The following is a 25,606-nucleotide window of genomic DNA, read 5'->3' as shown; positions in this document are numbered from 1 at the left end:
AATTTCTGAACAGGTACATTAAAAAGTAAACAAAGGTACAAAGTGAATGGTCTTCCTCCCACGACATGTTCCTCTTGGAGGAGGTCACTTACCAGTTCCTTCACACCTGAATTTGTCATCTATGTTCTACTCACTTTAGAATATCTTTTTTTTTCTTTTTTTACGATTTTATTTATTCATGAGAGAGAGAGGCAGAGACACAGGCAGAGGGAGGAGCAGGCTCCATGTAGGGGGCCCCATGCAAGACCCCCCCCCCACTCCAGGATCAGGCCCTGGGCGCAAGGCAGGTGCCCAACCGCTGAGCCCCCCAAGCGTCCCTACTCACTTTGGAGTTTCTAAGTTCTGGGGATGTGCTGGTGAACAGGCGCTACTCTGCAAGACCTTATTTTTGTAAAGTCAAAAAAAATTTTTTTTTAATTTATTTATGATAGTCACACACAGGGAGAGAGAGAGAGAGAGGTAGAGACATAGGCAGAGGGAGAAGCAGGCTCCATGCACTGGGAGCCCGATGTGGGATTCAATCCAGGGTCTCCAGGATCGCGCCCTGGGCCAAAGGCAGGCGCCAAACCGCTGCGCCACCCAGGGATCCCCCAAAAAAATTTTTTTAAAGTACTCTAACACCTCCCTGCCCCCCCCCCAGGCGTGGGGCCTGAACTCACGACCCCCGGATCAAGAGTCCACACTCCTCTGGCTGAGCAGGCGGGCGCCGCCTGATTGCACCGGTCTCCTCACGGTTTGGGCCCTGCGGCTTGCAGGACTCCCTCCCTTTCTGCGCCCCCGCCAGTAACTCGCAGGGATTCCTGCGGCGGGGGTGGGACGGAGGAACGCTTCGCCGCGCGGCCCCATTTCCGGTTTGCTGGGGCCCCTGTAGCTTGACAGTTACCATGGCTCCGGGAGCCTTGCGTCTGACGTCCTTCCGCGGCGCTGGCTGATGGCGTCATCAGTTCCGGCGCCCCCCCGAGGGCGGGGAAGTGAGGTACCGCGGAGACTTAGCTCTCAGTGTGGCAGGGTCATGAAGAAGAGGCGGCGGCGGGAGGAAGGCGGCGGCGGCGGGGGTGCGAAGCTGCGGTAGCTGCCCGCGGGGCTGGTGGCGTGGCCGCGTGGAGAGGGCGTAGCTCTTAATCCCTTCCCCGGGCAGCGGCCGGGGCTCGGGGCTGAGAGCGGCCGCGGGGCCGCCTCCCCGGGCCCCCTGGCTCCGCCATGTTCCGCAGGGCACGCCTTAGCGTGAAGCCGAATGTCAGGCCTGCCGCAGGCGCCCGGGCTTCCACCGCCCCCACCGCGCACCGCAGGCCGGAGGCGCCCGGGCCCCAGGCCCCGGCGGCGGCCCCTTCTCCGAAGCCCGCGGAGTCCACGGATGTGCCGGCGGCCGCCTGCGGGGGGAGCGAGCCCCGGGCGGAGGCCCCCCGGAGCAGGTAAGCGGGCGCGGAGGGGCGCACCACGGCGGGCCCGACCCGCGAGAGCCGACCGCAGGCTGCGCGGTGGAGGACTCCGCCGCCGGCACCCGCGGCCAGGAGGCCCTGGGCGCCTGCCGCGAGCTGCAGTTTGTGGCTCGGTCCGCAAGGCGTGGGCTGTGTGGTCGGGAGGGGCCCGCGTCCTCCGCAGCGGTGGGAGATCCGGAGGGGTCGACTTGGAAGCCCAAGGTGCCCACACGTGCTGTCGTTCATGGCACGGCTCGGGCGGCCTTCCCGTCGTTTCTCTTCCGCTGGAGTCCTCGGCGAGGAGCTGTACAAATTTGAAAACACTCATTTCTCCCTAATAGATCAGTGTGACTTCGGTTTTGCTGATTTGTGGCCGTGGAAGGGAGATGTTCCTTGCTTTTTTTTAAGATGTTATTTATTTTTTAGTGAGAGACGCAGAGGCAGAGGGAGAAGCAGGCTCTCTGCGGGGAGCCCGATGTGGGATTCCATCCCGGGATCCCGGGGTCACGCCCTGGGCCGAAGGCAGGTGCTCAACCCCTGGACCACCCGGGTGTCCCAGGATATGGATTTTCACTTTTTTTTAAAAAAAGATTTTATTTATTTATTCATGAGAGACACAGAGAGAGAGGCAGAGACCCAGGCAGAGGGAGAAGCAGGCTCCATGCAGGAAGCCCGACGTGGGACTCGATCCCAGGAGCTCGGGGTCAGCCCTGGGCTGAAGGCAGGTGCTCAACCAATGAGCCAGCCGGGTGTCCCAGGATACGGATTTTCACTTTTTTTTTTTTTTAAAGATTTTATTTATTTATTCATGAGAGACACAGAGAGAGAGGCAGAGACACAGGCAGAGGGAGAAGCAGGCCCCATGTAGGGAGCCTGACTTGGGACTCAGTCCTGGGTCTCCAGCATCAGGCCCTGGGCTCAAGGCAGTGCTAAACCGCTGAGCCACCCGGGCTGCCCTCACTTTTTTTTTTTTTTTTAGATTTATTTATTCGGGGATCCCTGAGTGGTTCAGCGGTTTAGCGCCTGCCTTTGGCCCAGGGCGTGATCCTGGAGTCCCAGGATGGAGTCCCACGTCGGGCTCCTGGCATGGAGCCTGCTTCTCCCTCTTCCTGTGTCTCTGCCTCTCTCTTTCTTTATGTCTATCATAAATAAATAAATAAATCTTTAAAAAAATTATTCATGAGAGACACGGAGAGAGAGGCAGAAACACAGGAGGAGGGAGAAGCAGGCTCACTACAGGGAGCCCGTCGGGGGTCTAGATCTCGGGACCAGGGTCACGTCCTGGGCTGAAGGCAGGTGCTCAACTGCTGAGCCACCTGGGCTGCCCCTTGTTCCTTGCTTTGGTTTGAGGGCCTGCCCCTTTAGAGTGGCCATGGTTTCCGAAGGGAAAAAACATGTGCCAGGAGCACATTTGGATTCAGGGTGTTTTTGTTTTTTCTTTATTTAACCGTTTACTAGCCATGGCCAGGCAGGATTTATTTACCTGTTAAAATGGAGATAACATTACCTGCTTTGGAGAGTTGTTGAGGAGTTTTAGGAAAAACCTGACAAGCTGTCTTGTGTAGGACCTTGCAGAATAGTTGTGTACAAAAAATTAATTGTTTAAAGTAAATGTGATGGTAGTGATTAACAAAGTAATTAAAGTTAAGACATGTTGGGCTATTAATAGCCTCTCTTTCTGTAATATATATGTGAGGAGAACAATAAAACCTGACCCTATTAAATGACAATGAGATGGTGTAAATTCTCTGTATGCTCTGACAGGAAGGTGAAGATTTTATTCCTTCCTTTTTGTCCAATCTTCCTCTGTTCGCCTAAACTGGTGCTGGGTACGGGGTGTTATTTTGCTAGCTTAGTGATGCTTTAGAGATTTCCAGGTTTCTTACATGAATATTTCTTTCAAAACTTCTAAAAATGGAAATACATGGAGTAGTCATTGTTAATAAAGTTGGCAGAGATCCTGTTAATTACACATTAGTGTGTGATGATTGTAATTTAATGAATTACTGAGGTTCTTTAGTCGAGACATTTGAGGTTGAGGATACTTGGTTTTTGACAGTGGGCATTTATGGAGTACTTTTTTTTTTGTTGTTTAGTATGGTGGTTTTTTTTTTTTTTGTGTGTGTGTTTTTGCAGTTGTAAATGTAAGTGGTAAAAACAGAGTGTTTCAATGAATGTTAAAGTTTCAATGAAATTGAGTGAAATGGCATATGATGCAAGGATCAGGTTATAAAGGTTGAGATAAGAATTTAAATTGGAGATTTCTTTGGGTGCCTGGCTGGTTTAGTAGGAAGAGCATGAGACTCTTGATCTTGGGGTTCTAAGTTTGGGTCCTACATTGAGTGCAGAGATTACCGGGGCGGGGGGGACTTTCAAAAAGGAAATTTCTTGGAAAGTTTATTCTATAGTTTTAGGCATTTTCCTTTTTTTTTTGGCATTTTCCATTTTTATATAAAACTAATCATAACATGAAAAATGTAGACTTCCTATAATTCTTATCTAATTATCTCTTTGACTTAATTTGCTTTCAGGCCTTTTTGTTTTCTTTTCAAAGATTTTATTTATTTATTCATGAGAGACAGAGAGGGAGAGGCAGAGACACAGGCAGAGGGAGAAGCAGGCTCCATGCAGGGAGCCCGACGCGAGACTCGATCCTGGGACCCCAGGGTCACGCCCTGGGCCCAAGGCAGGCAGTAAACTGCTGAGCCACCCAGAGATCCCGTTTTCAGGCCATTTTTGAAATATGTATATCCAATCTGAGCTACATACCTAATATGTAATTTGGAGTGACTGAGTATTGTTTTTAAGTGGAGTTTGATAGCTGTGTGAGTAGTTATGCCCAACCAAATATAAATGATTTCTGCCTCAGACAATGTTTGGCTTGATTAATGTAGCTAAATGTATATTCTCAAATACTGCAGTAGAGATATTTTAGAAGTTTGAAGTTTTGTATATTTGGTTTGACTGATCTCAGGTTGATAGAGTAAAATTTCAGTAATTTAGATCAGTTCAGGGGGATGTCAGTATAAACTTTCTAGAAAAATGATTGTCAGTTATCTCGTGATTCAAAATAGGGTGATTAAGCTTTAATTTGTAACTTGGCCTTTTGTTTTTCTTGAAGGAGTTAACACGAGCATGAAATTATATGTTCTATTGCCCTAGGGGACTTGAAGTTCAAAAAAGATTAATAGTCTCTTTTTAGAATTTACATATCTGTTAAAAACATTTACTAAATACAATTTTTATTGCAGTCGTCATTAATCTATATCTCAAGTCACTGATTTTTTTGATAATGAAATTTTACTGTTTTAGGTTTTCATTTGATTAAAAAAAAGATTTTCATTAGATTAGTTTTTGAAACTAGAATATAAAAGATCCATGGTGCCCTTTTTTTTCTTTTTTTAAATTTCAACAGTGATGAAAAGACTGACAGTGAGAATTATGTTGAAGAATCCAGTAAATCTTCCTCTACTGTTTCACAGAGAAGAAAGCGAATATCAAGTCCTCCTACTCTGGTTAAGCCTGGTGTCAGTGTTCCTTCAGAATCTCATCCCTTATCTACAGTTAATCAAGAAGTTCCACAGCCAAATCCTGTTTTAACAAAAGAGAAACAGCCATGTTCAGACAGATACCGAATTTATAAAGCCCAGAAACTAAGAGAAATGTTAAAAGAAGAATTGAGAAAAGAGAAGGTAAGGGAGAAAAAAAAATTACTTTCTTGGCTAGAATTCCTTTTATATGTTCGTCAGGCATGATATGGAGAAAAAATATCTATAGCATTTAATGGCGCGTAATCAATATCTCTCGTTAATTGATTAATAAGCACAATAGACTTAATTTCTCTAGTATGTTAATTTTTATATATTCATCTATATCTTTATTGTTTTTGGTGAAGGCCACAGATAGAAGTTCTGTACGCACAGATACATGGAAAGCATACAAAGCATATTTATAAATTAAGCCTTTAATCTGATTTTTCATGATGTCTAAGTGACACGAGTTATATTAATTTGAATTAAGATAGGTATACTTGAGCAACGTGAATTCGTAATATTTTCTAAGGTGACAATATAGAAATTATAAACGGGAAGAATTTGCATGTATGTGTATAGCAGAGTCCATCTTCTTTTTAACCTTGAAAATGGATTTTTCTGAGAGAACATGGTACCAATAGTGAAGCATGTAAGTCTACAGTTAAATACTTAGGATTTGAATCTTAGAGTCATCCTGTACTATGTGACCTGTGCATTTAATGTACTTTTCTGTATCTTCATCTGCAAAGTAAGACTGAGGATGGTATGTATCTTATTGGAGGTTTGTAAAGATTAGATGACTTAATACATGTCAAACGTATTTAGAATAGTGTCTGGTAAATAGAACCCAACACATGTCAGCTCTTTATTATAGGATGCCCTTTTTATTTTTTTTTTCATTTATTTATTTTCTTAAAGATTTATTTATTTATTTATTCATGAAAAACACACACAGAGAGAGAGGCAGAGACACAGGCAGAGGGAGAAGCAGGCTCTATGCAAGGAGCCCGATGTGGGACTCGATCCCGGGTCTCCAGGATCACACCCTGGGCTGCAGGTGGTGCTAAACCGCTGCGCCACTGGGGCTGCCCTGGATCCCCTTTTTAATTAAGAGGAAAACACTTAGCCTGGTACTTTGTTTGTTATTTAATTCTATCATATTTGTGAAGTAGACGTCACTTTTTACACAGAAATAGCTTCACAGAGGTTATTTGCTTTTTATCAAACGTCAAGGGGTTTTGAATGTATAATCTCTAAAATCTAAGTGTTTCAAAATGTTCTATGTTTATAGAATATGCTTAGGTAGATTTGTTCTGGGGAATTAAAAAATTAAAAATTTCCTGCAAGAATTTTATAAAATTCACAGAAATCCAGTTCATTACAGGGTCAACAAAAGCTGTATGTTTATAAATTCTTAGTGAACTATTGTAGTTAGAAGACATTAGGGTGATTTTATATAATGAGGGTTTTTTATTTATTTTATTATTATTTTTATTATTTTTTTATATAATGAGCTTTTATCCAGTCCTAGACACTTTAGTTTTTAAGGTTTCTTTTCTTTTCTTTTTTTTTTTTTTTAAAGATTTTATTTTTTTCTTCATGAGAGACACAGAGAGAGAGAGAGAGGCAGAGACATAGGCAGAGGGAGAAGCAAGCTCCATGCAGGGAGCCCAATACAGGACTCGATCCCGGAACTCCAGGATCATGCCCTGGCACACAGGCAGGTGCTAAAACACTGAGCCATCCGGGCATCCCCCAGTTTTTAAGGTTTCTTGATGTGCTACAACTTCTTTATATTCAGTTTAGGAAAGCTCTTCCTTAAATTAGGAATGATTATGGTAGGAATAACAAATCACATGGAATGAATGCAATAGTGGGCTATACCTTACATTCTAGTACATGTGAATTTCTTCTATATTTGTAAAATAAAAGTAGGTCTTCATTTGTGTTTGTGTGTCTAGAAGCAATGGAAAAACAAATATGCCATAAATGAAAGTCAGAAGCCACCAGATCGTTCAAAAATGACTATGAGAGATTTCATATATTACCTGCCAGATAACAACCCAATGACGTAAGTAAACTGTTTTCCTTTCTTTGAGTGTGTTGTGATGTAAGTACCACTTTTAGAGTACAGTTTCCGTGTTTTCTAAGTGTGTTGACAAAATTTATAGCACATACCATGTTCTTTTAGGTAGAATTTTTTTCTTAATTTTATTTATTTATTCATGAGAGAGACACACACACACACAGAGAGAGAGAGAGAGAGAGAGAGAGAGAGAGGGAGAGGCAAAGACACAGGCATAGGGACATAGGCATCAGGGAGCCCAATGTGGGACTCAATCCCGGGTCCCCAGGATCATGCCCTGGGCCGAAGGCGGCGCTAAACCGCTGATCCACCCGGGGTGCCCTAGGTAGAATTTTTAAACAAAGTTTAGTGGTATTTCAGGTAACTTCTTTCTTGGGTTGGTATCCATCACCTCTGAGGTTAAAAATAAGTTTCATTATATTCCTAAGCTGTGTAAGACCAACTAAACAACTTTTCTCTAATTGCTGTTATGGTTTCCATTCTTTATATACTATATATAACCCAATTCTGAAGGAATGGTCTAATTTTTATGTCCTATGTCCTAATTATAGTGGCATTTGATTAACAAATCCTCCAAGAAGAAAGCTTTTTTAACTAATTAATTTTAAAGATTTTATTTATTTATTTATTTGACAGCGTGCACACAAACATGGGGAGCGGCAGGCAGAGGGAGGGGAGAAGTGGGTTCAGGGAGCCCAACTTGGGGCTCAATCCCAGGACCTTGGTATTATGACCTGATTTGAAGGCAGATGCCCACCCAACTGAGCCACCCAAGGGCCCGGAACAAAGCTTCTTTAGTCAGAGTTAGCCTGGAGAAGCAGATGTCTCATTGTTATGTTTGGTGGTTTTGTAGATGGATGTAGGAATAGTAGCCTGTTTTCACTGTAGCCTTTTTCAGGTTTATCAGGTCTTTGGCCTATTGAAGGAAGGGCCAGACACCTAGGTTGTGAGTTATTTGACGTCTAGGATTTGGGAGACAAGCCATGTAAGTTGCTTTAGGCCTCAGGACTGGGAGAGCCTCCCTTTACTAAAGAGTGGAGAGTAAACACATTATTTATTTAGGCTGTTGCATATTATTTACACTTGAAGATAAAGGTTTTTTACTAAGAAATTGACTCCTGGACCATCCTGTCATTAATAATGATGTTATGGTGTATCATTTTATAAAAAGTTAAAATTTCTTTTTCTGCTGCTGGATGGAATAGGCATGATGTAAATTACCTTAAAATATTTTTTATGTTAAATATTTTTTTTTTAATTTTTTTTAACTTTTATTTATTTATGATAGTCACAGAGAGAGAGAGAGAGAGGCAGAGACACAGGCAGAGGGAGAAGCAGGCTCCATGCACCGGGAGCCCGACGTGGGATTCGATCCCGGGTCTCCAGGATCGTGCCCTGGGCCAAAGGCAGGCGCCAAACCGCTGCGCCACCCAGGGATCCCTATTAAATATTAAATCTTTTACATATTTAAAAAAGAATATTCTTTTTTTTTTCTTTTTAGTTCCTCACTGGAGCAAGAAAAGAAAACTGAAAAATCATTGGCACCAGTCCAGACAAGAGAGTAAGTGTTTTATCTTACTGTTTTTATTTTATTTTATTTTATTTTTAATTTTTATTTATGATAGTCACAGAGAGAGTGAGAGAGGCAGAGACATAGGCAGAGGGAGAAGCAGGCTCCATGCGCCGGGAGCCCGATGTGGGATTCGATCCCAGGTCCCCAGGATTGCGCCCTGGGCCAGAGGCAGGCGCCAAACTGCTGCACCACCCAGGGATCCCCCATCTTACGGTTTTTTTAACAAAATCTTTGGTGGGTAGAGTTTTTAAAAAATGAAATCAAATGATATTTTTTGTTACAGTCAAGTTACGTGTGCTAGGAATATTTAAATAGAATCACAAGAGTTAAAGTTAATGTGTGATTTAAATCAAGATGAAAGGTCCACACTATTCGTGTATTATATATGGAAATGACCAATCATATGATTTCAGTTAAAGCTTTTAGTATTAAAAAGGATTTTGTTTTGTTTTAGAATACTACAATGGTACAAAAACCAAAAGGAACAAAACTAGACCTAGAAAAGTCTTCCAACTGTTTTCCCAGTCATCTTGTTCTTCTATGGAGGCAACAAATGTTACCAGTTGTTTAATGTATCATTCTTATCCCATTCTGTGTCTATCCAAACAAGCTTCTATATATTTTGCTTTTTCCTTTTCTTTACCTTTCTTTTTATAGTTTGATGCCACTAGAGAATATTTTTTTTGTATAAGCTTCTTGTTGCCTTCCACACTGCTCTGTAATGTTAGCTTACCACTAAGAAATGTCTCCAAGAGGCTTCCTAGGAAGTTATTGTAGTTTTGTAATTCAAGATGAAGGATTATGGAAAATTGCCAGAAACATTGGGATTTTTTGGTTGTTACTTCAAAGGTTATTAAATAATGATTGCTATTTTGCTTAGAACTTATATTGTTTTAAAGCAGAACTCTCAGACTTTAGCAGTTAGTTGCATTTTTATAGATTAATAGGTTATGTTTGCTTCTGTGAAACCCCAAGGAAACCATGTAGTTGAATGGAAGGTAATTGGGAATCAGAGTCATTATTTGGAAAATTGTGTTTAGCTTCTTGGTATGCCTTTACTGTTGTGTAATCTAGAGCAAAGATTATTTATTACTGCAGACCTCAAGTGTGTTTGAAAATACCAATGCCCAGGGTTGTTATGAAGAGTTAATAAATGATCTGGAAACTAACGCTTTATAACTGTAAGGTTTTTTTTTTTTTTTTTTAATTCCCCAATATCTGTTTGGTTTATCTGATACTCTGTTGAGACAGAAAGAATAATTTAGACAGCCTGGGTGGCTCAGCGGTTTAGCACCACCTTCAGTCCAGGGTGTGATCCTGGGGACTAGGGATCGAGTCCCACATCGGGCTCCCTGCATGGAGCTTGTGTGCTTCTCCCTCTGCCTGTGTCTCTGTCTCTCTGTCTCTCTCTCTTGCTCTCCCCCTCTGTCTCTCATGAATAAATAAAATTTAAAAAACATTTTAAAAAAATGAAAATTTAATTCTCTATTTTCTTTTTTTTTTTTTTTAAGATTTTATTAATTCATGAGAGACACACAGAGAGTGAGAGAGAGAGAGGCAGAGACAGAAGCAGGCCCCATGCAGGGAACGCAATGCGGGACTCAATCCCAGATCTCCAGGATCACGCCCTGGGCCGAAGGTGGCGCTAAACCGCTGAGCCACCCAGGCTGCTCAATTCTGTATTTTCAAAAGAGAATATAGAGTTCTTAATAAATGCTCCTGGATAGAATTACAGAAATTCTTCTAGTCCTGTCCTTACCAGGTAGGATCTTTAATTACATTTTAGGGAAAGTTGGAAATAAATAGAATATTGGATTTGAAGTAATTTATTTCACAAGTTCATAGTATTCAGAAAATACTTGTCATGGATATATGAATTAACCTATCTTTTACATGTGGTAGACAAGAAGGTAAGAGTACTCCTGATACTGCAGATAATGAAGTACCAGAAGATGATGTGGATGATGGACCATTGCTGGTTCCTCGAGTAAAAGTGGCAGAAGATGGATCCATTATTTTGGATGAAGAAAGGTAAGTTAAAACAAACAAACACAGATTGTGGTTTCAAACCTGAGAATAAATGTGCTTTGTCTAATCAGAGAGAGTGTTTCCACATCAGTTATTGTTGCTTAGACACTGATGTTTATATTTTTCTAATGGATGTTGTAAATGGAAAAGTGAGTTAGATTCATTTATAATTTTTAGCTGTTTTTATGCTATGTTTTATATGAGAAGACTGTACTTTTGACCTATCATCCATTAACCAACCACCATTGTTTTACTAACTTTACCGATAATTGGGATGAACTACTGAACTAATCATATGCTGGCCTCTGCTGATGGATAGGTATCAAAAATTGACTGAGTCTCAAAGTCAAAATACATGTTTTCATATTATTAACTAATACCATACTTTGTTGCCTGGAAATAAGTAATGAAAATGCAATGAATCATGGGTTTAATATTCTGTAATTTCTGTTATGACAAAGTTTAATTCACCTTGTAGTTTCATTTCTCAGTTACAACATTAAAATTTTCAAATTTGGCATTGTGAAATGTTTGTCCAAAGTATGTTTTTTTAAAAAGAAGATTAATCATAAGTAAGTAAATATAAAAGGGTGATAGAAAGTCGTCTTACAGTTGGTTAAAATATCTTTTTTATAAAAAAAAAATCTTTTTTATAAATATAAAATTCTTTAATTAAACATTAATGCAATCCTATTAGTAATTATTTCTGTGTTTTCTCTTGTATTGTGATGATATACTGGTCATTAAATAGTTAAAAACATTTAACTTATTTGTGTGCAGGAACATAGAACATAAATATCAGGTGCTTATATTCTTGATATTCTTCTGGGTCTAGCATGATATGAAAATATATATTAAATATAGGGACATGCCCAAGTTAATAAAACAAAAAATTTTTTTGGTGGCCCAAAGATAATTTATAAATTTTATATTGCTGTTAAGGATTTTGAGAAAGTGTTAGCATTTATTTTTATTCCTTGGCAATCACTTTTTTTTTTCTTGGCAATCACTTTTAAAGGGAAAATTAGCGGATTCTTAGAAAATATGCATACCTCATATATATATTATACTTTTGATATGAGTCTGCCATGGTAAATTTCAAAATATAACTATTCGAATATCATTTTTTTTTCTTGTTTTTAGTGCAGATCTATTTAAAAATGTGTTTCTTTCAGTTTAACTGTAGAAGTTTTAAGGACAAAAGGACCCTGTGTTGTTGAGGAAAATGACCCCATATTTGAGCGTGGTTCTACAACTACATATTCCAGCTTTAGGAAAAACTATTATTCTAAACCATGGTCAAATAAAGGTAACTAATTTCATTTTAAATTGTGTAGGTTATTTATTTGAAATAAAGTGAATTATTTTCTTAAAGTAAATGAAATGCAAGCCATATTATTTTCTCTTTAGCTAATTTTATTGGTACCTTCCAGTGGGAACCCCCTCTCCTAATGCTGTGGAACACTGTATCTCTGGCTTTATCTTAGTACTCTTTTTAAGAATTAGCATTATGGTCATGCTGGAGTATTCCTCTCTGTCAAATCCTTATATAAAAAATTTTTTAATGGAAAATTAATATTTTTAATACTCAATAATGTTATACTTTTATGGCATAATTAAATTCTTAAGAATAAAGACCAGGCTGTTAAAAAAGCCTGTAATACCTATTGAATGGTATTGCTTATTATTTTTATGTTTTTTATTTATTCGAGGGGGAGAGAGAGAGAGAAAGCAAGCAAGCAAGCAAGCATGAGCAGGGGAGAGGGTCAGAGGGAGAAGTAGACTCCCTGCTAGCAAAGCCTGATGTAGGGCTCAATCCCAGGACCCTGGGATCGTGACCTGAACCGAAGGAAGATGCTTAACTGACTGAGCCATTCAGGTGCCCCCTGGTATTGCATATTCTTATAAAAATAATTCATTTGGGGGGGAAAAAACATAACAGAATAATGAGGGCAACAAGAAAGATTCTATGCTTTCTTCCTCTGACTTCCTCGATCCTATTCTGTTTGGGTTTCTTGTTTCTAGCTACTTTCTTACACATACTAATTAGCACATCTTGGTTGCTTCCATTAAAGCAGTAATATACTGACTGTGACTGACAGTTTTCTTAAGGACACTTTGAAACCAGAAGGCAGAATGTTGTTGTCATCTTTATTTTTTTTATTCCAGTTGCTTTGGTATGAGCATACAAATTTCTTATATTAATTTCTGTATGAAAATTTAGAAATATTTTAAATTCTTGAAGTTCTTTGCAATAAAATTCACTAAATATGTCCTAAAGACTATTAAGTACTCTCATTTATTTTTAACCCAAAATGTATACTTAATCTAAGATTTTTTCCTCTGAAACATTGAGTTTAATTTCATTCTTTGTAAATCTTTTATTTTTACAGAAACAGATATGTTTTTTTTAGCCATCAGCATGGTAGGAACTGACTTTTCTATGATCGGACAGCTTTTTCCTCACAGAGCAAGGATAGAAATTAAGGTAAAGTACACCCATGATACTTGTTGATTGGAAAAGGACCAAAAATTACTAGGTTTTTTTTTTTTTTTTTACTTTTATGTAAACCTCAGTCAATTCTTGTTGTCTACTATGTTTTGGGTAGATCTTTCCCTTTTCATAGCTCAGAAAGTAATGCAGTATTACTCAATTCTAATATGAGTACAGTCTCCTTAGCTTTAGCATATTATTTGTTTTCTTGCCCACTTCTAAAATGGATTTGAGGGAGTACCCCTAAAACCACCAAATATAAGATAAAAGAAGAGCTGAATATTGGAGAGGGAAGATAAATGTACTAGAATTTTTGGGTTAAGGATGCTTCTGAACACAATGTATTTCTGAATTTCCTAGGAAGGCATGAAGAGAAGTATGCTAAGTTAAATAATTCTTATTATCTCATCTAACCATTGTTTTCCTATGCTGCCTTAACTTTTGAACAGTCAGGGACACTTAACAACAATGATGCAAGTTAGTGCTTTATTATGTCTGAAAGAATGAGCATTCTCTGTTTTATTCTTTTGGAGTGCACACTATGTTGCTGTAATGCATTTCTAATTTATGGTGAGATCTTTATTCAACCATGGGTTTTTTGCTTCATTAATTAAAAGAATACTATGAAAGATTTTTTCTTGAACTAGACTAGGCATGGATCCTTTACCTGTGGACCATTGTATAGTGTAATTGTCATTCTGTTTCTGCAAAAGATGGAGAATTGTTTATACTATTTATGTTCTTTTCCTAATGTTGATCTTTATAAAGAGAACAAAATGTTAAACTGTGAAGGCTAGAAATTGATTGTCTAGGGAGCTTTCTGATCTGAGTAATTAATGATAAATTGGTTACTAGACTATTTTTCTCAAATTATTTAGATTCCTCTCCTAAGGTTGGTGCAGTTCCAGCAGGTCTTTGGGCAAAAGTATAGAAGAGTAAAAAGTAAAAATGGACTAGTCAGTTATATTGATTTTCAAATGTTGAACCAAAATTGTATTATTCCTTTGGTATGTTTAATTTTATTGTATTTTCCTGAGGGCTTTTTGCATATTTGTTTATGAGAAATATCTTGTAATTTTGTTTTTTTCATTTTGTCTGTTTACTCCTGAGACACAGAGAGGCAGAGACATAGGCAAAGGGGAAGCAGGCTCGTCACGGGGAGTCTGATGCGGGATTTGATCCCACAACCCTGGGACCATGGCCTGAGCTGAAGGCAGACGCTCAACCACTGAGCCACCCAGGCATTCCTGTAGTTTTTTTTTTAATATCTTTGTCTAAAATGTTTTGGATTATTGCGGGGATAGAAATTGAACTGGAACATGTTCCCTCTTTTATGTGAACAAATTTAAGATTAGTGGTATTTCTCCTTTAATGTTTGATAGACTTCAACAGTGAAACCATCTGGGCCTATAATTTTCTTTGCAGGAAGAATTTGATTATACATTCCATTTCTTTAATATCTATAGGTATATTTAGATTTGCAGTTTCTTGTGTCAGTTTTGATGCTAAGCTGCTGAATTTATAGGCATGAAGTTTTCATACTGTTTACTAATAATTTTAATGTTTTCCTCTTTGATTGATAATTGATATTTTCCTTCTCTCTCTTTTTCCTTTTTCTTGCTAAGGGTATTTTGACTTCCAAAAGTATTTTTAATGAATGGCTTTTAACTATAAGTTTTTAGTTGCTTTTGTATTTTTATTTTTTTTTAACTCTTTAACATTTCCTTTCTTTTATTTACTGTGCCTTTAATTTTCTCTATTTTTCTTGCTTCTTAAGATGAAAATTTGGAAAATTGATTTTAATCCCTTTTTCTTTTCTCATTAGACGTTCAAAGGTATACATTTTTATCTGAGCACTGCTTTTGTTGCATTTCATAAATTTTGAGGTTTTTTTCCTTATTAAGTTAAAAGTATTTTCTAGTTTTCCTTGTGATTTCTTTCCTTTTTTTTTTTTTTAAGATTTTATTTATTTATTCATGAGAGACACAGAGAGAGGCAGAGACATAGGCAGAGGGAGAAGCAGGCTCCCTGTGGGGAGCCTGATGCGGGACTCGATCCCAGGATCCCAGGATCACGACCTGAGCCAAAGGCAGACACTCAACCACTGAGCCACCCAGGTGCCCCTTCCTTGTGATTTCTTTACATGTCAGTTATTTAGAAGTGTGTTAATTTCCAAATATTTGGGACATTGGTAAATATCTTACTGTTTTCTACCTTAATTCCATTGTGAGTATGAAATAAGACGATCTGTAAGATTTCCATTTTCTGAGATTTATTTTAAAATCTTTTATACTTATCTTGGTCAGTATTCCTGGTGCACTTTAAATGAGTGTGTCCTCTAGTTGTTGGATGTTTTATCTAGTTCTCTATCAGTTAACTGAGAGAAGAATTGACATCTGCAGCCATAATTACAGATTTGCCTGTTTCTGTGTTTATATCTATCAGTTTTTTTTTTTTAAGACTTAAAAAAAATTTGAGAGTGAGTGAGCAAGCACGAATGACGGGGATGGGCAAAGGGCGAGGGAGAAGCAGGCTCTCCTGCTGAGCAGGGAGACCCAACGCAGGGCTCAATCCCAAAACCCTGAGATCATGACCTGTGCTAAATAAAGGCAGATGCTTAACTGACTGAGCCACCCAGGTGACCCTATTTATCAGTTTTTAATATATATTGAAGTTCATGTATATTGAAGTTCTTTGAGTGCATTGGCTATTAATATTTTATCGAATTGATAATACATCATAAGTCCTTCTCTGATATATTTCACTTGGCATAACGTTTTCAGTGCCAATTCACGATGTTACAAATGGCAGGATTTCTTTACCACTAATATTCCTATACACACACCTATATGCCATATTTTCTTTATTCATTTGTCACTGGACACTAGATTGTCTTGGCTTTGTAAATAATGTTACAGTGAACAGGGGGATAGTATATCTTTTCAAGAAGATGATTTTGTTTCTTTCAGGTAAAGATACAGAGGTAAGATTGCTGTATCATGATAATTTTGTTTTATTTTTTTGAAGAATATCCACACTATTTTCCAGTGGCTGCAGTAATTTATCCAGTCTGATGCTCTACTTTTTAATTTAATTTTGTTATAGGTTGCATTTCTGGCATGTAAAAATGTTAATTGAATTCTTACATTGACCTTTGATTAAAAATAGCATGAGATGTCTGTTGTACATTTCCATGTAATTTACTTTAAAATTCATTTACTTTAATGTAATAATTGATATGACTGGGTTTACGTCTGCCATCTCAATATTTTCCTCTTATCCTGTTTTTTACTCCTTGTTTGCTGCCTTCTTTTGGGTTATTCAGATAAATTGTATTTAATTTTTTCTTTTGTACAATTTCATTCTTTATACTTCATATTCCACAAGTAATAAACTCTTAAAAGTATATTCCATTTACCCTTCAGCCTTTGTGCTATTGTATATTTCACTTTTTACATAACCCAGTTTTATGTCGAACTTATTTTAAAGTCTTTTATCTTTAAAGGAAATGGAGTAGAAAAAGGAAACTAGTTTTAGTACATAGCCATGTTTAGTATTTAGCCACCATTTTTTGATGCTTATAATGTCTTACAGGTTTGAAAGGCAGACCTGCTGTTGAAAAATTCTCTCAACTTTGATTTATCTGAGGTCTCTATTTCAGCTTCACTTTTGCAGGATATTTTGCTGGATAGCCAAGTGATTTAACAGTTTTTCCTTTCAGTGTTTTAAAATTGTCATTCCATTGTCCACTGACTTCCAGTGTTTCTGATGAAGAATCGGTCATATTTATGTTATTCTTCCTCTGTGTGTGATACATTGTTTTGCTCTCTCTCTGGGATCCCACTTACGTGTGTTAGTGTACATAAGATATACTTCAGGGTACTATTAAAGCTCTGTTAGATTTTTTTTTTGTTATGTTTTGTATTTAACTTGGTTAGTTTCCATTACTGTATTCACAAGTTGACTATCTTCTACTTTCTTTGATCTGCAGATAAGCATATTCAGTGAATGCTTCGTTTCTCATGTTCTATTTTTTTTTCTGTAATTTCCACTTGGTTATTTTTCTTAGTTTCCTTTCTTCTGCTGAGATTTCCCTATCTGTTCATTCTGTATTTTCCTTTAAATCATTGAACACATTAATAACAGGTACTTTAATTTTTTTGTCGGCTAATTTCAATGTTTATGTCATGTTGAGATCTATTTCTGTTGAGTCTCCTTTTTTTCCTCGTGTATCACATTTTTCTGTCTTTCCTCATGTTATGGAGTTTTGTAAATTGAGTACTAGACATTGTGGATGATATATTTGATAATGTCTGGATTATGTTTGTTTTTTTCCTTTAAGGAGTGTTAAATTTTATTTTAAAGGCAGCCAATGTCTTCCCAGCTCTCCTTGTTCCTGTCAAGGTTTGGTTTTAGGCTTTAATAAGGCAAATCTAGATTGATCCTTATTCTGGGTTTCTCATCTGAACCATCAAAAAGAATTTGAATTACTTTTTTCTAAGTTCTCCAAGGACTGTCATATTAGTACTGTTCTAGATGCATGGGAGAGAAGGTGACTCATTACATATAGTGTATTCTTTAGGGGATTAGGGTCTAATTCTCATGGCTAGAACCCCGGTTGAGAAAGGCTGCTCCAAGACTGGTCCTTATCTCTAAGAGGTGGCTCTTCTGGTATCTGAAGTAAATGTTTGGGTGTTAACTTTCCATTTGTGTGGGCTAGAATTCTGTTACCTCCATGTGTTATGCTCTCATTCCTGGAGTTCTCTACTAGGCCACATGCTGTGGCATGTGGAACCCAGATGTAGAATAAGGACCCATGGGATACTTCTCCTGGGCTTGTGAGGCTCCCCTTTTAAATAGCAGTCTTTCTAGAATTCCTAATGATTCTCTGCTTCCTTAGCTCAGTGAGAGCTCTCCTCTCTTTGACCTTTATTTCCTCTTCACTGTTTAGGAAATTTAGCCCAGTCAGAGAGCCAGGGTGAATGTTGGTACATCTTAGGTATTTCCATTCTCTCCAGAAATATGGGGTTGTAGTTTTGCTCTTGCTATTGTCCAGGGTTTGGAAATAGTTGATTCATTCATTTTGTTCAGTGGTAAAGTAATTTTTGGTGTGGCTGGATGTGTTGAGTAAGCCTATAACCAATTATTTTATCAGTGTTAGAGTTGGATATAATGGGATTTATTTTACAATCATGGAATTTAGTCTGGAAGAGTTTCTGTCTATAAATTCAATGAATAATAATACATTCTTTAAAAATGTTTTAAAATGTTATCAATTATATTCCCATTTAGGTAAAATATGCTGCAATATTGTTTTAAAATTGAATAATACCTAAAGCTTACTGACATTTCTCCTAGGATATTTAATTTAGTGATGATAGCCTGTCATTTATGGAAGTAACTTTCAAGGAGTTTTTTTTTTTTTCAAGGAGATGTTTAAAGAATAATATCTTTGTAGGAGAAAGATGATGATCTTTGAAAAGTTGTATGTTACTTGGTAGTAAGATTTATGAAGAAAAGACTGGGAAAAAAGGGCAACAATTAGATAAAAATATATTAAAATCCTGTGAAGTTGTTTAAAGAATGGGCAAGGCTAAACTAAAGAGATTAAAAATGTGCCCTTGAATGATAAACAGTAAAGGAAGACAAGAAATTGAATTTCTTTTTTAAGTCACAGTACGGGTTGGGTTCTTTTCGGGGAAGAAGGGGGCCACGAAGTACTTTGTTTTGTGTGATTTTCTCTTTTTTCCCGATATAAAGTTTGATTTTTGTATTTTATTTTATTTTATTTTTTTTATTTTATTATTTTATTTTATTTTATTTTATTTTTTTTATTTACGATAGTCATACAGAGAGAGAGAGAGAGAGAGAGAGGCAGAGACACAGGCAGAGGGAGAAGCAGGCTCCATGCACCGGGAGCCCGACGCGGGATTCGATCCCGGGTCTCCAGGATCGCGCCCTGGGCCAAAGGCAGGCGCCAAACCGCTGCGCCACCCAGGGATCCCTGATTTTTGTATTTTCAATAAACTTTTTTAGACTACTGATTTATGGAAGAGAGAAATTGGTGATTCTTCTCTCCAGGATATGTATGCATGATTAGACATTCTCAAACACAAGTGTATACTGTCACACTTCATAATGACTTCAGGATGGATTGAACCTTAAACTTTAACCATCTCCATCTTTTTTTTTTTTTTTTTTTTTAATGATAGTCACAGAGAGAGAGAGAGAGGCAGAGACACAGGCAGAGGGAGAAGCAGGCTCCATGCACCGGGAGCCCGACGTGGGACTCGATCCCGGGTCTCCAGGATCGCGCCCTGGGCTAAAGGCAGGCGCTAAACCGCTCCGCCACCCAGGGATCCCTAACCATCTCCATCTTAATGAAAGTAATCTGGAGTGCAACTTAGAATGCTGTGATTGTTTATTCTCAGAAAATCAAGAAATGTGCCTTAATATAAAGAAGACTCAAAAGATAAACTTAGCCTTACTAAAAAATTATTTTGCTTCTTTACAGTCTCTCCTCAATGCCATAAAAATCATTAGAATAATAACATATTTAACTTGATGTGAAGAATATATTAGTTTTTAAAGTGCTAATATTAGTTAGCTTAATTGATTGACAGTTTGATTTGTTACTAGGCTAGTTGGCTTTATTTTTTTGTATCTTCTATAAATCTAGCTTCCATTGCTGATTTATGCTGTTGATTATAAGGCGGTTCAAAGAGTTCAGTATAAATCTTCATCCCTATGATTAAAACACTGAAGGTTTAAGTTGTTTGCCTATTGGCAAAGACGTTATTTAGAAGAGAACCATTTGTTATTATAAGAATTTGTTTTAATACTTACTTTTAAATGTAATCCGCTTTTTTTGAAGATCTTCAGATCTTTTTTCTTTTTAAAAATTTACTTATTTATTTGAGAGAGAGATTACAAGTAGGGGGAGTGGCGGAGGGAGAGGGAGAAGCAGGCTCCCTACTGAGCATGGAGCCGGATCCAGCGCTCCATCCCAGGACTCTGACATCATTACCTGAGCTGAAGGCAGATGCTTAACTGACTGAATCACCCAGGTGTCCCATTTTTTATTTTTTTTTGAGAGAGAGAGAGAGAGAAAGAAAACATGTGTGAGTGAGGAGGGGCAGAGGGAGAGTGAGAGAGAATCTCAAACAGACTTCACGCCCAGTGCAGAGCCTGATATGAGACTCTGTCTCATGACCCTGAGATCATGACCTGAGCAGAAATCAAGAGTCAGATGCCTAACCATTGAGCCACCCAGGCACCCCTGTAATCTTCACTTTTTTAATGGGAGGAAATTACTATAGGCTTTTGTCTTCTTTTATTAACAGAATAAATTTAAACGTGAAGAGAAAACAAATGGATGGAGAATAGACAAAGCCTTTCGTAAGTATTAAGACCTCTTTTGAAACATTATCACTTGGAGATCTTAAAAAATGACCAATCTTTTATCTTTGGATTTATTGTGTTTTAGATTTGTTTTGTCTCTTTATTGTCATAGGAAGAATGAGACTGGAGATTTTTCTCTTCAGCAGTGCAGGTCTGGGAGCTGATAACAGATCTATAGGCAAGGGATTAGCTAAAACATCAAGAAGCCCAAGTAAGCCGAGTTCTGAGTTCCAGAAGTTAAAGAGGAACTGAAGATAACTATTTCTTTTTTTTTTTTTTAAGATTTATTTATTTATTTTAGAGAGAGATGGAGAGAGCTCCTCTGGGGGAGGGGCAACGAGTGAGGGAGAGAGAGAATCTCAAGCTGTCTAACCCAGTGCTACCTTCCAGAACCCTGAGATCATTATCTGAGCCAAAATCAAGAGTTGAACGCTCAACTGACTGAGCCATCCATGTGTCCCTGAAGACACCATTTCTAATTTTTTTTTTTTTTTTGAGGGATCTGTATTCAGGGAGTTGTTTCTGAAGAACTTATACTATAGATGATTCCTTCTAGTGGTCATTCATTAACTTAACAATACTGAACACCTCCTGTGTGCTACTTAATGTTCTAGGCAGAGGATGTAACGGTGAACAGGGCATTTGAGAAACCTGTTTTTAGAGCTGTCTAATTAGATAGCTGAGAGGAGAAAATAAGCATGGTTAACTGCAGAAAGTGAGTAATTTCTAAGAAGAAGAAGAGGGAGTGAAGAGTGGATGTGTAGATTGAGTGGTCAGGAAAGTTTTCTCTGAAAAGATGGCATTTTAATTTTGACATGATTTGAAAGAGTGCTATACATTTTTCAGCTTTTAAGTAATAGCCTCATTAAAATTAACTTTTTTTTTGTTTTTTGTTTGAGTCCAGAGGAAAACGTCAAGGGATCTGTACAGCAAAACAAAATTGAATGCATTGTTTAAAATAGTACCTATAAGGATGCCTGGCTAGCTCAGTCAGAAGAGCATGTGATTCTTGATTTTGGGATCATGCATTAGAGCCCCATGTTGGCTGTACAGATTACTAAAAAAGTAAACTTAGAAAAAAAAAAGATTTGACACTTATTTAATTTTTTTTTTTTTTTTTTTTTTTTTTTTTTATGATAGTCACACAGAGAGAGAGAGGCAGAGACACAGGCAGAGGGAGAAGCAGGCTCCATGCACCGGGAGCCTGACGTGGGATTTGATCCCGGGTCTCCAGGATCGCGCCCTGGGCCAAAGGCAGGCGCTAAACTGCTGCGCCACCCAGGGATCCCTTGACACTTATTTAAAAAAATAATAAAGTAGTACTTCTATTCTTTGTGTGGAAGACAGTTCTCAATGTTTCATGATAAATAAATGAACTCCGTGTCCATTTGCTGTAGTGCTAATCTGAGAACAAAACTTCTACTGAGGATTGATGTTATATAGCATGTGTGTTTACTTTATGAGTAGACACTAAGGTAGATGACTAGACTCTACACCCAGTGTTGTACGGGATTCTCAGGGACACCCTTCCAGGAGTGGCTCCTGGAAGAATTGTTTTGGTCCTCACCCCTCTCCATTTTGGAGAGGTGGTCCTGAAACTGTGTATTATGTTCAGTGCATTATAAGAAAAAAATAATCCATATATCTGTAAAGGCTTTATGGGGTGTGGAGCCATTGTTAAAACCGTTATTGTAGCTACATTCACTGATTTGGGTGCTTTGTAGTGGAAAATTAAAAAAAAATTAAGTCCCCCATTTTTTTTTCTTTTGTAACTTCTATGTTCAATTCCTTTGAAAATTATTTTATTTTTTAAAAGTTTATTTATTTAAGCAATTTCTAGTCCCAACGTGGGGCTTAAACTCTAACCCCAAGATTAAGAGCTGCATGTTCTACTGACTGAGTCACAGCCAGGTGCCCCATCCTCTGAGAATGATTTTAATGCTGTATTTTTCAGAATCATTGTTGTGGAGGGTCAGAACAGAAAAAGGCTGAATCCACAATAATCAGGGCCTTCAGGAATCCCAGGTTTGGGGCTGGTTTCTTGAGGCTAATTTACTTTTTTATGATATGTATATGTTTTTGAGGCCATGTTGTAACCATCTTGCAATTAAACCAATCTTGGGGCTTATGTGTATAGAACATAATTTTCTCTACATTCATTGTAATTTTAGTTGTAGATGTTAGACAAAGATTTGACTCCTGTAATGTTTTGATTCCTGATTTATTCGTGGCTCTCTCTTCCTCTCCTCCGTCTTGTTCTCCTCCTCCTCTCCTTCTCCTTTTTTTTTTTTTAAATTTTTTTAAAGTAGGCTTCACACGTAATACGGCCTTGAACTCAAGACCTTGAGATCAAGAGTCACATGACTCAGTCTCCTGACTGAGCCTGCAAGGCACCCCATTCATGGCTCTTCCTTATGTAATGGATGTTGATAGGTATTTAGTAAATGTGATCCTGATCGCAATTCATTTGTTTCCTTGTTTGCTTATACTTGGGTAAATAGTGGAAGGGGTGTAATGAACAGAGGACATGTGGTGGTGGAGAGGCTTTTGAGGAATTAGTCATCTAAGTTGTCTTAAAGTTGGTTGATAATATACTTACAGTGCAATTTATATTTTGAGCTTTGACAAAGAGTATACCTGTGTAACCACCACCTGAAACAAGGGTATGAAACATTTTCACCACTCTAGAAAGGCCCCTTGTATCCCTTTCTAGTCAGTTTCCACAGCCATCCTGATGCAGGGCAACCATCGTTTTTTTATTTGAATCATCATAGGTTAGTTGGCTTAGCCTGTACTAGAACTTCTTATTCATGGCATCGTACACTATGTACTCTTTTATTTTTTTATTTTTATTTTTTTTGTACTCTTTTATATCTGACTTCTTTTAGCATTTTTGAGATTCTCTTACAATATCACTTATATCAGTACGTAGTTCCTTTTTAATTTTTTTTTTAAAGATTATTTATGATAGTGAGAGGCAGAGACATAGGCAGAGGGAGAAGCAGGCTCCATGGGACTCCAGGATCGCGCCCTGGGCCAAAGGCAGCTGCCGAACCGCTGAGCCACCCAGGGATCCCCCTTTTTAATTTTTTTTTAAACTACTCCAGCTTATTCCTCTTTATTGCTCAGTTTTCCTTTGTTTGACTGTAGTATAGTGACTAGAGTTGGTTATCCATTCCCCTGCTCATAAGCCCATTTGCTTTTGATGTCATATCATGATACTTAAATTCTTCTTTAAAAATAAAAACTTGAAGTTTCTTTTTCTTTCTTTTTTTAAACAGAGGAAAAGCGCCCTTTTGACTTCGATTTTTTTGCTCATTTGCTTCAGAAAGTTCTTGCCGAAGAAGAGAAAAGAAAACAAAAATCTGTTAAAAATCAGAGCGTAAAGGAGAAGAAATCCTCTAAACCACGGAAAAATGTAAAAGGTAGAGTAGAAGAAAGTGTGTTGTTACTTAATAATAGACTTATTAGAGTCTTATCACTCAAGTCTTGAGCATTCCTTTGTAGTTCAGGTAGTTGAGATCATTAGGGCATCCAATAGGGAAGAATTGATTTTTCTTGGCTTTCGGTTATCTGGCCCAAAATAGTACTTCTTTGTAAATTTTATGATTGGCATAGTGGGGTTATTTGACATCTTCCTTGAACTAGAGTGTAGTTATAGCTAATAAAAGAGCGTTGGAATTTGGAGGTGTCGTGTTTGGTTACTTACTGTCATTTTCCTTTGTAAAACCTGGTACAAAATTCTAATATTTAAAAACTGGAACTCCGATACTTCTGCTTTTGACTGAATTGTATTGTTTGAGTACAATTTATATCTGAGGGTTAATGTTGACCTGTACTAGGTAGAAACTTGTTTATATGTAGGTTTTACTATTTTTAGACATATAATTTCTTAATTATTTGAATTGTGATCTAAGAGGACAGTAGTTATATTCTAGAGCTTTAAAGAATCATGGAACTGTAGGGAATTTTGTATGTTAGGTAGTCTGCATTCCCGACCCTTTCCATTTGTTGTCACTTGGAAACAGCCCTGGAGATAGCGTTCCTTTTTCCTTGTGTCTCACAGTTTTAGTAGTGGCAGAGGCAGGACTTGAACCTGGGGCCATAAGTGCCTGCTCTGGGGGGTCTGCAAGACTACTGCTAGGTTTGATTTTTTGCTAGTAGACTCATAAGATCCAGCATATGGTTATACAAACAGCTGAGATTTGTTACAGTGAAAGGATATGGAATAAAATCAGCAGAGAGAAAAGACGTGGCTCAAAGTCTAGGGGAATCTAGGTGCAAGCTTATAAGAGTCCTTTCCCCTAGAGTCACACAGAATGTGCTTCATTTGTGTAGCAGCAAGTCATGAAGAGATATGTAGCAAGTTGTCTATCAGCAAAGCTTGTTAGAAACTCAATATCCGGGCAGCCTGGTGGCTCAGCGGTTTAGCGCCACCTTCAGCTCAGGGCGTGATCCTGGGACGCGGGATCGAGTCCCACGTTGGGCTCCCTGCATGGAGCCTGCTTCTCCCTCTGCCTGTGTCTCTGCCTCTCCATCTCTCTCTCTCTCTGTGTCTCATGAATAAATAAATAAGTAAAATCTTTAAAAAAAAAAAAAGAAACTCAATTTCTAAGATTTTTATTGGACACTGGTCATGTAGACACCGTCTCTGCCTCGTACATACAGGAATTTGGAACTTGCAAGACAAAAATAATTGTTTGGCATAAACCACATTGTTGGTACGAACATTTTATTTTTTAAAGATTATATTAATTTATTCATAGAGACACAGAAAGAGAGAGGCAGAGACACAAGCAGAGGGAGAAGCAGGCTCCTTGCAGGGAGCCTGATGCGGGACTGGATCCCGGGTCTCCGGGATCATACCCTGGACCGAAGGTGGCGCTAAACCGCTGAGCCACCGGGGCTGCCCAGTATGAACATTTTAGGCACAGTGAACCACTTTTGTGAATTCTCCTGACCTCACCTTTCTAGGCACAGCCCAAAGGCCAACCTTTTAAGCAGGTCTTTGAAGGGATAGCAGTGAGGTCTGCTACATTAACTCTCTTCTGCACAGAGTAATCCAGCATTTCT

General features: G+C 38.3%; 1 protein-coding gene across 2 annotated transcripts in view; it reads left to right on the top strand.

Annotated features, from left to right (window-relative positions):
* The first annotated feature begins 1,007 nt into the window (after positions 1 to 1,007).
* BDP1 (B double prime 1, subunit of RNA polymerase III transcription initiation factor IIIB) overlaps positions 1,008 to 25,606 on the top strand; it is an 89,147-nt gene continuing 64,548 nt past the window's right edge. The window contains exons 1-9 of one of the 2 annotated variants that reach the window (XM_055331843.1): positions 1,008 to 1,412; positions 4,834 to 5,110; positions 6,913 to 7,022; positions 8,539 to 8,598; positions 10,513 to 10,641; positions 11,814 to 11,947; positions 13,032 to 13,126; positions 20,476 to 20,530; positions 23,815 to 23,958. In XM_055331843.1, the coding sequence (XP_055187818.1) occupies positions 1,201 to 1,412; positions 4,834 to 5,110; positions 6,913 to 7,022; positions 8,539 to 8,598; positions 10,513 to 10,641; positions 11,814 to 11,947; positions 13,032 to 13,126; positions 20,476 to 20,530; positions 23,815 to 23,958 (1,216 nt within the window). In that variant the 5' untranslated portion in view covers positions 1,008 to 1,200. The remainder of the gene's footprint in view (positions 1,413 to 4,833; positions 5,111 to 6,912; positions 7,023 to 8,538; positions 8,599 to 10,512; positions 10,642 to 11,813; positions 11,948 to 13,031; positions 13,127 to 20,475; positions 20,531 to 23,814; positions 23,959 to 25,606) is intronic. The other variant, XM_055331841.1, reaches the window with a different exon arrangement.

This window comes from Nyctereutes procyonoides, unplaced genomic scaffold (assembly GCF_905146905.1).
Source record: "Nyctereutes procyonoides isolate TBG_1078 unplaced genomic scaffold, NYPRO_anot_genome, whole genome shotgun sequence".
NCBI classification, from domain to species: domain Eukaryota; kingdom Metazoa; phylum Chordata; class Mammalia; order Carnivora; family Canidae; genus Nyctereutes; species Nyctereutes procyonoides.
The sequence above is the reverse complement of the archived record's forward strand: the minus strand, read 5'-3'. Positions and strand labels throughout refer to the sequence as shown.